The sequence below is a fragment of the Colobus angolensis genome, unplaced genomic scaffold (assembly GCF_000951035.1).
Source record: "Colobus angolensis palliatus isolate OR3802 unplaced genomic scaffold, Cang.pa_1.0 Scaffold74, whole genome shotgun sequence".
Taxonomy (NCBI): domain Eukaryota; kingdom Metazoa; phylum Chordata; class Mammalia; order Primates; family Cercopithecidae; genus Colobus; species Colobus angolensis.
The window spans coordinates 6358538-6371053 of NW_012121154.1; the positions used below are offsets into that span (position 1 = coordinate 6358538).

Consider the following 12516-nt stretch of genomic DNA (forward strand, 5'->3'; position numbering starts at 1 on the left):
GCGAAGTGGTAGGTGCCTTAGTCCCAGCTACTTGGGAGGCTGAGGCAGGAGAACGGCGTGAACTCGGGAGGCGGAGCTTACAGTGAGCCGAGATTGCGCCACTGCACTCCAGCCTGGGCAACAAACAGAGCAAGACTCGGTCTCAAAATAATAATAATAATAATAATAAATTCATTTAACAAGTAATGAATATCTGTGGGGTTTGGGGGGTTTTTTTTGAGACGGAGTCTGGCTGTGTTGCCCAGGGTGGAATGTAGTGGCACAATCTCTGCTCACCTAACCCTCCACCTCCAGGGTTCAAGCGATTCTCCTGCTTCAGCCTCCTAAGTAGCGGGGATTACAAGCAGGCACCACCATGCCCGGCTAATTTTTGTATTTTTAGTAGAGATGGGGTTTCACCATGTTGGTCAGGCTGATCTCAAACTCCTGACCTCATGATCTGCCCGCCTTGGCCTCCCAAAGTGCTGGGATTACAGGTGTGAGCCACCGCAGCCTGAATATCTATTTTAATTAAGGAATAACCATGTGAGAAATAATTTAGAGATACTTCAATTAGAGATAGTGCCATTTCTAGGAATCTATTTAGATGGAAATTGTGTTACATACATCCCAAAGGAAGAAAATTTATGTGTTAGCAAATAGTTACCACAAATGAGATGTAATTATTCAAATAAAGTATTTATAACTATAAAGTAACACAAATTAGAACTGTTTAACTATAGGCAGCTTTCTAATTAGGAATGGTCTGAACTAGAATTACTGTTATTAAAGCAGGTAGATACATCCATATCATGCAATATTAGTAGTATTAGGGATACATTGAAAACTCAGTTTTCCAGCTGAAGATACAGACAATGCACTTGAATATTAGAACCGGAATTTTTCTAAGGGTCCATTGATAAGTCCTACTCTTTCTTTTTCATTTGGCCTATAATAATGCTGCCTTCTAGAATGTTGATTAGTTTTTGTTTCTAAAATGTCAGACAGTACACCGAGAGATGTTATACAATTGAACATTAAGAGAAATGTAATCTTATATCTCTGTATTTCATAAAATAGGGTTATAATTATAAAATGGATAAATATGAACAATGAATTTATTTTAAAAATCAAAAGATAGATACTAACAGTTATGTAAACAAGGTGTTCCTTTTTTCTTGAATTTGAAATTGTCTTTGCTAATATCTTCCAAATAATTATCCCATATAATTTTTACTAATTGTTGATTCATTTTATCTTTGTTATTAGAGTTTATTTGCAATATTGTTTACTCCTTTATTTTCTTATCTTCTTAAATTATACTAATGTTCATTTTTTGAAAATTGAAAATATAGTTTACTAAGCCTTTAAAGAGCACATTTTATTCCAAAATTTTTAAAGCTTAAGTTTCATTCCTAGCTAGGAAGCTCAAAGTTTAATCATTTATATGTATTTTGTGTGGAACAATTGATCTTTAACTAACTTTGGAAAAATTATGGGAATTGCTACTTATTCATAAAAGGATTAAATTTTTAGGTCATAATTATAAGTGACAACAAAGTCCTGTTACAGAATTTATATTATCCTTTAAGATGATCTCTCTTTGATGTTCACAGCTTGAAAGAAGATGGACAGAACATTAATTTTGTATAAAACAGGGAAAAGCATCAGCGGATACAGCCATTTTAAGATTGGGGAGTGCTGGATAAGAAGCAGAAATTTTTTAAGAGAAAAGGAAGGGGAGGCTGAACAACTTTGAAATTCCATTATATATCAAAGGCTGTTAACTATTTTACTCAACATATTTTATGCATTTTCAGAGAAAAATACACTTTTGAGAGTGACTTGCTATTTGAAATTGACCTAGTCATAGACTCATCTTAATATGGAAAATTAAGAGGTGGTTGTGATTACATGTGCTTTCCTCAGTGATTCTTTTGAACAACATATAAATGGGGTTACTACAGGAGCATTTCATTTGCAAACTCAACAAAATTCTGTTCCCCCCCCCAAAAAAACTTAAGAGAAACCCTTCAAATAAGGATATTAAAAAGATAAAAGAGAGCCATGCTGCTTGAATCAGGGTTTGAGGCCTCAGAGCTTCATGCAGTCTGTGCTGGAGCCAGCATGTACCCAGCTTACAAGAGCAGATAATGTGCACCTCTTCTCAATTAAGAACATTAGAGTGGTAACTTGAAATCAGCCATTGTGAAACTATTCACACCATGGAAACTGACAAATGCTACAAATCAGGGATTTTTTTTTTTTCCTCAAGAAAAAGTGACCTCTGACATTACCTCTCATCAGGCTCTTCACCCAGGTGACAACTTGAAAAGCACCTTAACAGGTGTGTAGAACTCAGAGAATCACTGTGAGAAAACCACTCATGTCAGGCAGCAATTGTTCTACATAAAATGTAGGAATACTAAACCCTTTTTAGTAAAACAGAATAAACCAATGCTAAATTAGAAAATTCTGCTGACAGTCCCACTTTTCACTATTTTTTAGCTCTGAAGAATGACCATTTGTTTCCTGTTCCAAAGCAGTGTAGAGTAAGCCAGGGTTAGCACCACACATCTGCAGCAGACTCCGTGAAAAAAGGGAGTAGTCAGGGTTTGAGAAATATTTCTATAATGTGGTTTCTTACATCTGGTGTTGAGACCAGAGCAGCTCCTTTAAATCAAAAAATTGTCAGATGAGTGATCCTTAGAGAATAAAAGAGGCAGGGTAGAGGAGTGACCTCTGGAACTCCTCCTGGAAAAGCATACCTCCCTGAAGATTCTATCCCTCCACCCTTCAACCAGCAAAACATCATGAAGTCAGCTCTCTGACTCAGAGTGGCAGTGTCTGTCTCTTCCTGCACTTCCAGGGTTTAATGTCGTCTCATGTAGCCAAACCATCTGCAGCCAAGTAATCCAAAGTATTCTCTCTTCTCTAAGGTTAAGAATGTTGCTTCTGAAGTCCTCCCAATGAAGGATCAACTGTGATTGTCCTACTTTATTTCCCCATATAGTAGTATGGTTGCCCAGTCAACCCCATACATACACGGCTGTGTTCTTGAAGAAATGAGACTGGCAGAAATCTCATACCCTCGTTCTAATGTTCCCCGTAGGTGCTGCTTTTAAAGCACGGTTGGTAGCTCAGTTAGCAAACGACCCCATCAGCAAGCCCAAGTCAGTAGGAAGAAGTCTGCCAATTGTGTCATAATATTTTTCCATACGTAATTCAAGTTTGTGGAAGAAACAGGACACTTTTGGTATGTTGCAAAGGGCAGCCAAAGAATGAAAATTCTGTGGCCAAGCAAACATATTACATTATTCTGCTGCAACGTGTATAAAGCTTCTGCAGGAGATTGTTTGTATATGTTGTATATCCTGTTAAGGCAGAACTTAATGAAAGTGTTCAACTTGAACATCTCTTTATAAGTATAACAGAGTCATGTGCTTCCATCATCATGCTTTGGACAGGTCGGGTACATGCAAAGGATCACAGAAAATTGATGATCCACATAGTCAGTAGTGGCAAGGATACGAGAAGTTCGTTGCTGGCAGTTTTGTTGATTATATATGTCTTCTGGTTGTGCTTACATTAGAGTATTTCTGTTTCTCTTAGATGTTTGAAAACAGGAACGTTTCTAAGAAAATTGAATGCATAAGACATACAGACATGAAAAATTAATTACACGTCATCTCACATTGTTATTCAAAACATGTGAATAAAATTTAAAAAAATAAATATTGAAGTTTAGAGGAGAGAGAGATTGTAGTAAAACAGCCTGATTTGAAAAGGGACAAAAAAATGTGAGATTGAGCTTGCCCTAAAGAGTGATTGGATGTGAATAAATTGGGTAAGAAAGGAAGGGGTTTTCAGATGCAGGGTATAGCATACACTGCAAGGCACAGATGGAAATGAATAAGTGAGTTTTCAAAGCTCTGTGTGGGTTAGTAGGACTGGAACGGTGGGCTTTTATATGTAGGGGAGGGCAAATAGAAGGGAGATGAGGGTCAGCTAATACACAAATACAAGTCTTCAGCTATGTAATTTTTTGGGCTTCAAACAAAGGGCTTGGATTACCAAGGTTGAAACACAAAATATGAGTTTTTCTCAGTGTACAGATTTCATAGACCAGTACTAGAAATAAGCCTCGATTCTAGAGTGCCACTAAGACCCTTTATTTATCTATATACCACTCATCCCCCACGTGTTAGGTTAAGATCCCCTCGACCATGCTAGTCACTCTTTCTCTGCCTGGTTTTGCATTATTTTCTGCAATCTGTCTTCAGCCTCACCTCATACCTCATTCCTTCACTTTGGGCTCCATGATCCAGCAATGCCCTAGGAATTACAGTTCTCTAAATACTCTAAATTTTGTTTTCTCATCTCTAAACATCTTCACAGATCTTGGCAGCTGTAAGTTCTCCACTATTACAAACTCAGTTTAAAAATATTGTCTCTTGACTATGTAGGGAAATGATCCTAAACAAAAATTGATGATTTATCTTACATTTGTCTCAAGTTATTACTTTTTGTCATAATATTGTTATTTTTCTTTGAATATGTCTTTCTTACTTGAATACTTGTGTCTAGAAGATAACAGTAATTTTATATTATTATGTCCCCTACTGGGCACATCAAAGTGCTTTTTGGATAAAATATGTCCAAATAATGGATACGTATATTAATATATAAATATATTCTGAAAACTGGCCTAATGGACGTGAAGATTAAGAGAATATTTAGAAATTTCAGAGGGCAACAGATATTTATGAATACTTGAGTATAGGAAAGAAGTTTGGTAAGGACAATTGCTGTTACTTTCCTAACATGGCATTCTTATTGTTCGTAGCATTTTATCTCACACTTTAGTAATCAGAGCCCTTGAACTGTCTTTACTCAAAAAGGGAGGGCTTATCACTGCTTGATAAACAAATAGCTAGGAGAACTGAGGAAAAACACTTAAAGGAGAAGTTTACTTACTTAAAATTACTTAATGACTATTTGCAGAGTAAAATTAATGTTCTAAAGAATGAAACACCAGCCTAATTAGTGGACAGATACTTTACGATAGCACATAGATGTTATGTTATCTTGGAAGTTTCAATAAACATGCTTTATTATCTTGCAAGGTGAGAGAAAAGTTAATCACATCTGATTTATTCTTGGCAGTATGACACTGAGCAAACTCACTACTGCAGATAGAGTCTACAAAGGGCAATCAATTTTTGTTTGTGTTACATTATTAGCACTCATTGTCTTATCAGCAGAGTTGATGCCATGAATCAATAGAAGAATTAATTATTATGAAAAAGAATTATTTGGTAAGCTTGAACATGTACTAGGAGACACTTGTTTCTAGGTGATACATTCATGCGAGTATTAAAAAAAGTCTTGTGGGGAATATTTTAATGAATGCAAAGTAACATCTTTGATTTGATTTGCTTAGATTACCTCTTTAATAACTATGGTTTTGAACAAGCTTGACATAATTGTTAACCTGGGTTTCAGTTACCTTTAAGGAAAAGCCAGAGACTAGGCACTGATAACTTAATAAGCTTATCTCACATCAAACTGTACTAAGTAGAAATTATGCAAATTGTTTAGTAATGTATGCTAACTTTGATTTTTCCAGAACTTAGAAACGAGAATGCTTGCAAATACTTAAGGAGACATATCAGTTTAGCAAGCCGTAATTAGTGGTGTTTTATGAAGATCTGGAACTATTTAAAATACCCATGCATTGCTCTTTCCATGTTTTCATGCAGTGAGCAATGTAGTTCCCTTTTTCCACTTTGTGTGAAGATTGAGGCTAGAAAACACCCATAATTCTGTATTTTGCAGAAGTATGGAACACATTCATCAGCTTAGAACAACCTCAAATTAAATTTTTTGTCCTCATTTTGGTCTTCACTGTGAGCAATTTATAAACGTGTATTTAAATATAATACTTTGTAAAAAATAAAAATGTGAACTCCAGGTGAAAGTCTAGTTAATGGAATAAAGAATGAGAGGTTTCGTTTTATTACTTGTCTCATTACTGCTACTCTCTTAAGTCATTTAATTGCTCCTTGTGCCTTTCTACAGAAAGAGAACTATTTTTATCAGATCTGTAAAAAGTTCTAGTCTAGTAATGTTAACTGGTCAAAGTTAGTCTAAATATTGCACTCATGATGATGCAATCTAAATGAGTGAGATGATATTAGTAACCTGCTGAGATCTAGCTGCACATGGAGGTCTGCCTGGCAGCATTGGCCCAAAGGCACTAATACTGTTGGACAGCTGTTGCAAGGATTTAACCTGGAGATTGTCATATTTTGTTTGGCCCCCCACGTTGCTGTTCTTTTTTTACTGAATCAACATTAAACACTTGGCAGATTTTACATAAAATTCCACATTCTGTCTTCTGCTGAGGTCTGGAAGCACGAGGATTTTATTCCTGCTTAGAAGCAGTCAGCTGGATAAGTGTTCATTGCCATCTTTGGATAACACATACCTCCCCAGTTTGTCACAGTCCCCATTGCATCCTGCTATTTATGTCTGATGCTGTGCCTATTGCTATCGAGCAGGCAGCTTGCTTTGTTACTTTCCTTTTACCACATACCTCTCTAAAGAAGATAAATGAAAACACAATAGTGCTGTGTGTTTCAAGAAAACTATAACATAGTGTTTTTGTTTCTGGAAGTAGAGATATCAACAGGAATTTAATATTGACAGGTATTTAATAACTTAGTAATAATGTTGTATGTGTTAAAATATTATACCCAATGGTTTTTCTCATATAGCTTAACATTCAGATCCAATTAGTGAGTGAGTTTGAGTTCTGGCCTCAGCCGTTCCCAGCCTACCCTGAAGTTTGGCCTTAGGTGCCCTACGAATGGAATCTTCTCCTCAGAAGCCCTTGTCAGGTTCCCTTTCCAGAACTGCTGACGCTGTTCAGCAGTCCTTTCTCCAGATCTCATTCTTGTTTTCTGCCTGCCCCTTTGGACTTAATGCTCTGAAACTTTTCCCTCCTGACCAGAATTGAGGCCCCTGTTTCATACAGACCCTGCACCAAAATTGCAGGCCAGATACAATGAATGATATAATGCATTCATTCAGCTACACTGGTGATTATCTACTAACCAGCTCTGTTATAAGTCTGATGGCAAAACAATAACAAAATAGACCCAGTTACAGTCAGCACAAGCTTGCAATAAAGACGCAAGCAACTGATACATAATATACTGTTAGCTAAAACAGGGCTGTGAAGAAAAATGGCAGGCCAAGGAGACAAAGTGGAGATGGAGAAGGGGAGATACTTTTATATGTCATCACTTTCAAGAAGCAACTTTTGAACTGAGAACTGAATGAGGTAACAGAAAACAATATGGGGTGTTCTGAAGAGGAGTATGCCGGGCAGGGAACAGCAGGTGCCAAGATCCTAGAGGGAAGGTATGCTTGAGGCTCAGGAGCAGCAAGACCTATTGTAGGAGGGGCAGTCTCAGGCCAGATCATGCAGAAGCTTGTAGGCCATTCTGAGCTGTTGGTATTTTATTCTAAGGATAATGAATGGGATCTCTGATAGAGGGGAGTTACCAGATTTAATTTACCACATCCAATCTAAGCTATCTTCTTCTGCTTTTCTTCTCTCCTCCCCTTCTCCATCCTCCTCCTCCTTTCCTCCTCCTCCTCCTTTTTTTCTTCTTCTTCCTTTTTTTATGGAGATGGGGTCTCACTCTGTTGCCCAGACTAGAGTACAGTGTTGCCATCACAGTTCACAGCAGCCTCAAATTCCTGGGCTCAAGTGATCCTCCTGCCTCAGTTTCCCAAGGAGTTGGGATCACAGGCATGTACAACCACACCTAGCTAATTTTTAACTTTTTTCCCAGAGATGGAATTTTGCTGTGTTGTCCAGGCTGGTCTTGAACTCCTGGCTTCAACATCCTCTCATTTCAGCCTCCCAAAGTGCTAGGATTACAGGCCTGAGCCACCTAAGCCCCTAAGCCCCAATTTCTAAGCTCTCTCTTTTGGGAGAGCAGATCAGATGAAATAAAACTTTTACATGTCAGAGTTTGACTGAATTTAATGATAATATGACTTACTTTAACAAGTAGCAGCATTAGATTGTGTCCACTAGTTTTTGTTTTCCTAACAATATGGTGTCTGGCACAAAATAAGAAATAGAAAAATGGTGAGTGAGAAGGGTGAAGAGTTATCTCATATATAAGATGGCATCAGTTCTTCTCTGAAAACAGAATAACATACAAGGACTTAGCCTAATTCAAAGTTAATACACACGGTATTAATCATCTACAGATAGTAAAACATAGTCATGCTATTTCTTTTCACCTCCAGAGGTAGCAGATATGCTTAAAACAACTGGAGCTTCTAAGTGATTTCAAAAATAGAGAGTTTTGTTATTAGTAGAACAAAACAACTATTTTATTAACTTGGTTCTTTAAAACTTTCTTTCTAGTGTCCAGGAGGAGCATTTACACCCAATATGCGAACCACCAAGGAGTTCCCAGATGATGTTGTCACTTTTATTCGGAACCATCCTCTCATGTACAATTCCATCTACCCAATCCACAAAAGGCCTTTGATTGTTCGTATTGGCACTGACTACAAGTATACAAAGATAGCTGTGGATCGAGTGAACGCTGCTGATGGGAGATACCACGTCCTGTTTCTCGGAACAGGTAAATATTTGAGCCCAACGTGTGCTTTAATATGTAGTAAAAGTATGTATTAAATATAGGTAGTAGGTAAGGGCCATGATATTGAAACTGGAAAAACTCCAGTAATTACTTCTGTCTAGCCCTCAGTGAGATATTTAATCTCTTTTTGCCTCAGTTTCCACATCTGTAAAATGAAGCTAATAAATAAATTATAGAGTTCTTGTGAGGAATATATATATATATTTAATATATAATACATATAATATATGTAGGTAGGGCTATATGATTTTCTTGGCAATTTGTCATTACAAGATATTTGTATGATTTCTCTGCTGCACTTTCCACCCGAACTGGAAATGAACCAGCTTTGTGAAAAACTTCTACTTGTCTCAATGGAAAAAAAAAAAGCGATGATTAAGTACTAGAATTGCATCCAGACATAACCGAAGCTAGTTTATCCCTTATTTAATAAGCCATGTAGTTAAGTGTTCCTTTCAACAGAAACAGACTCTGTGACTTCTTTAATCAGTACCTGAAGCCATTTTCTAAGGATAATGATAATGACAGCATGTTCAATATAACATTTGGAAGTGAATATGACTCAAATATAGACAGGTTTTTTGAAAATACTGATGGCAGTCTTAATACATCTACAAATTCCATCAATTTACTTTGATAGAAGTTGAATGAAAATGTGCTTGTTTATAGACACACATGGTATGGAATAACTAGCATTGTATGTTACAGAGCAGTGGTTCTCAAAGTGTGGTCCCTGGACCAGCAATACCAGTGTCACTGAGAACTTGTTGGAAATACAAATTCCGAGGTGCTTCTTCCAAAATTCTAGGGATGAAACCCACTCATCTGTGCTTTCCCAAGCCCTCTGAGTAATTCTGATGCACACAAAAGTCAGGAACCACTCCTCACGTCTTTCACACCCTGGCTTGTTGGTCAGGCGGTCATTTAAAATCTATTTCAAACATCCCTAACTACCTTACAGGAACTGATGAAATCTCTTCACTTATAATAACACTCCTTACAATAATGTCTTACTGTAATCTTAGAACTACTTTATGAATTAGGTAGTTTATTAGGAAATAGACAACACATCTGTAAAAGTCATTATAAAATATGGCAGTGGTGGAATATGTGTTCTGGATTAAGGGATAAATTGCACTCGTACTTCAATCAGTTTAAGATGTAGATACTTTTTCTTGGCTAAATAAAATTTCCAAAGTGTGCTAAGATAAGGATTTTATTTTATCCTTTTTTTATTCTTAAAAACCACATATCTGAATGTTTCATTTTCATGTAATTTCAGCTTTACTGGTCTGAGACTGAGAATCTTCTAAAATGTACTACTACATTTGTTACCCTTTTTGGCATCCTAGGTTGGCATCCTTTCCCACAGTTGGACATATCTGAGTTTTCACTCGTCCTCTCTTCGCTTGCCTGACAGCGGAGGAATAATCCTTCCTTCCTAGAATAACTGTTCCTCACTCTGCTCCTCAATTTGTATCTCATCCTACCATCTCCAGGACTTTTGTTATCAATTATATTCTTACTCACTTGATTCCTCCATTTCATCCTCCACTGAATCCTCAACTTAGAAGCCTTGCCAGGTTATGAAACTAGATATCTGTCTTCACCCACTGCCGCCTCTGCTGTTCTGCAGATTTTGCCAAGGTCTTGCATGGTCTCATGATTAAGAAAAATACAGGCTTTTAACCACTGAAATACCTCTGTCTCCTATTTGCATCAGTTGGTGTTGGAGAATCTCCCTTTACCTGTTGCTTCGGTCATGTGTCAGAGGATTCTCCTCTCTTCCTCGTGGTTCCGTCTTAGCTGGCTTCCTCCTGCCCATGAATGTGGGTGTTCCTTGAGGTTCTGTCTGTGGTCTCCCCCTTTTTTTTTTTTTTTTTTTTTTTGAGATAGAGTCTTGCTCGGTCGCCCAGGCTGGAGTGCAGTGGCGTGATCTCGGCTCACTGCAACCTCTGCGTCCCAGGATCAAGATATCCTCCTGCCTCAGCCTCCCAAGTTGCTAGGATTACAAGTGCGTGCCACTATGCCCAGCTAATTTTTGTATTTTTAGTAGAGACGGGGTTTCACCATGTTGGCCAGGATGGTCCCGATCTCTTGACCTCGTGATCTGCCCACCTTAGCCTGCCAAAGTGCTGGGATTACAGGCATGAACCACTGTACCTGGCCTTATGGTCCCCTTTTTTAAGATACTCCATGTCCATCTCATTCATTCACTTGGCTTCAATTATCCATTCTGTGCTAACAAATCCCAAATGTATATTGTTATTCCTTACCATTTCCTATGCTCAGTGTTTTCATGTACAGTTGACTGTTAGATAACACACATTGTATAACCCATTAACATTTCAAACATCATGCTTCAAACTCAATTTTTCCTGTTTGAAAATTCTCCACCCAGCAGTTAATCCAATCTCCCATTATTTGTATTCATTACTGAACATTCCTCTCAAAGTTCTATCTCTCTTTGCTATATAATTTCTCTCTAGGCACATCACAGTACCTGATAAGCTCAATAAATATTTGTCAAGATAAACTGAAAATCATAACTATGTCCATTGTTACTCATGTAATATGAATTCAAATGTAAAAGCTAATCTTCATTTGCATATAAGGTTTGTTCTCTACAGATATAGCCTTCATGTAAGTGACTACAAAGATTTGCTTTTAGCCTTAGCTCAATCATTCAGCGTAGAGTTTGTGTTAGAAAAACAGTTTTCTTTTTCCTGAGGCTGTGTGGTAATTTGGAATATTACCTCTCCATAATGTCTCATATTACCCAGAAAAGGTGACTGTTTTTTTTCTCTTGTGAGGCCTGCCTTAAAGGTGGACTTTGATGCCACAACTAAGTTGTTGTTGTTGTTGTTGTTGTTTCATGAAAATCTATATGAAATAATTGTATTTTCTACATAAAAGATGTAGATTTCATGGGTGGAATTTTAAGCCATTATGAACTGTTCAGCAGTGTTTATTCATAGAAGACAGTAAGAAGCATACTTTTGCACAAATTCTTTGGCTTTTCTTAACCACATAAGTTTCTGGCACCATTTCATAGAATTTTTATTTTGGTATTTAAACACTTGTGTCCTTTTCAAAAACAATATTTAGGCATATGTTTTTAATTGTAGTGGAAGCTGCACTGATGATTGCTTACAAAGCCACAGGAGTCTCTTGAGGATCCCATCCTAATAGGAAAGTGTGTGCTGTGGCAATGCCCCTGCCAACAGCATCTTACTGAAGAGATGGTAACGTACTTAGCCACTGGACCTTACTGTCATTACAGGCTGCATTATAATTTTTAAACAATGATTTCAATTTATCTGAGTCTCTAGCAACCAGTATATTGGTATAAAATATTTACTGCGGCCGGGAGCGGTGGCTCACGCCTGTAATCCCAGCACTTTGGGAGGCTGAGGCTGGCGGATCACCTGAGGTCGGGAGTTTGAGAGCAGCCTGACCAACATGGAGAAACCCTGCCTCTACTAAAAATACAAAATTAGCTGGGTGTGGTGGCACATGCCTGGAATCCCAGCTACTAGGGAGGCTGAGGCCGGAGAATCGCTTGAACCTGAGAGGTGAAGGTTGTGATGAGCGAAGATCGTGCCATTGCACTCCAGCCTCGGCAACAAGAGCAAAACTCCGTCTAAAAAAAAAAAAAAGAAAAAGAAAACAACAACAAAAAACTACTGCTCAAGTAGTTCTTGGTTTCCTGGTGAAATTTCTCCCAAAGAGAGTTCGCTCTTCCTGTTTATAACTAAAAGAGACAAAATAGCATTTTGGGGGGAGAATCACAGGTCATTGTCCCAGGATTTCCCAGCGTATATCTAACTGTCTTGGAAAGGAT

The 12516-nt window shown here is 37.7% G+C and overlaps 1 protein-coding gene across 2 annotated transcripts in view; it reads left to right on the top strand.

The window, feature by feature from the left end:
- Window positions 1-12516, top strand: part of SEMA3C (sema domain, immunoglobulin domain (Ig), short basic domain, secreted, (semaphorin) 3C) — a 181584-nt gene that overhangs the window by 126035 nt on the left and 43033 nt on the right. For both annotated transcript variants that reach the window (XM_011927699.1, XM_011927698.1), the window contains exon 12: window positions 8432-8654. In XM_011927699.1, coding sequence (XP_011783089.1) covers window positions 8432-8654 — 223 coding nt within the window. The remainder of the gene's footprint in view (window positions 1-8431; window positions 8655-12516) is intronic.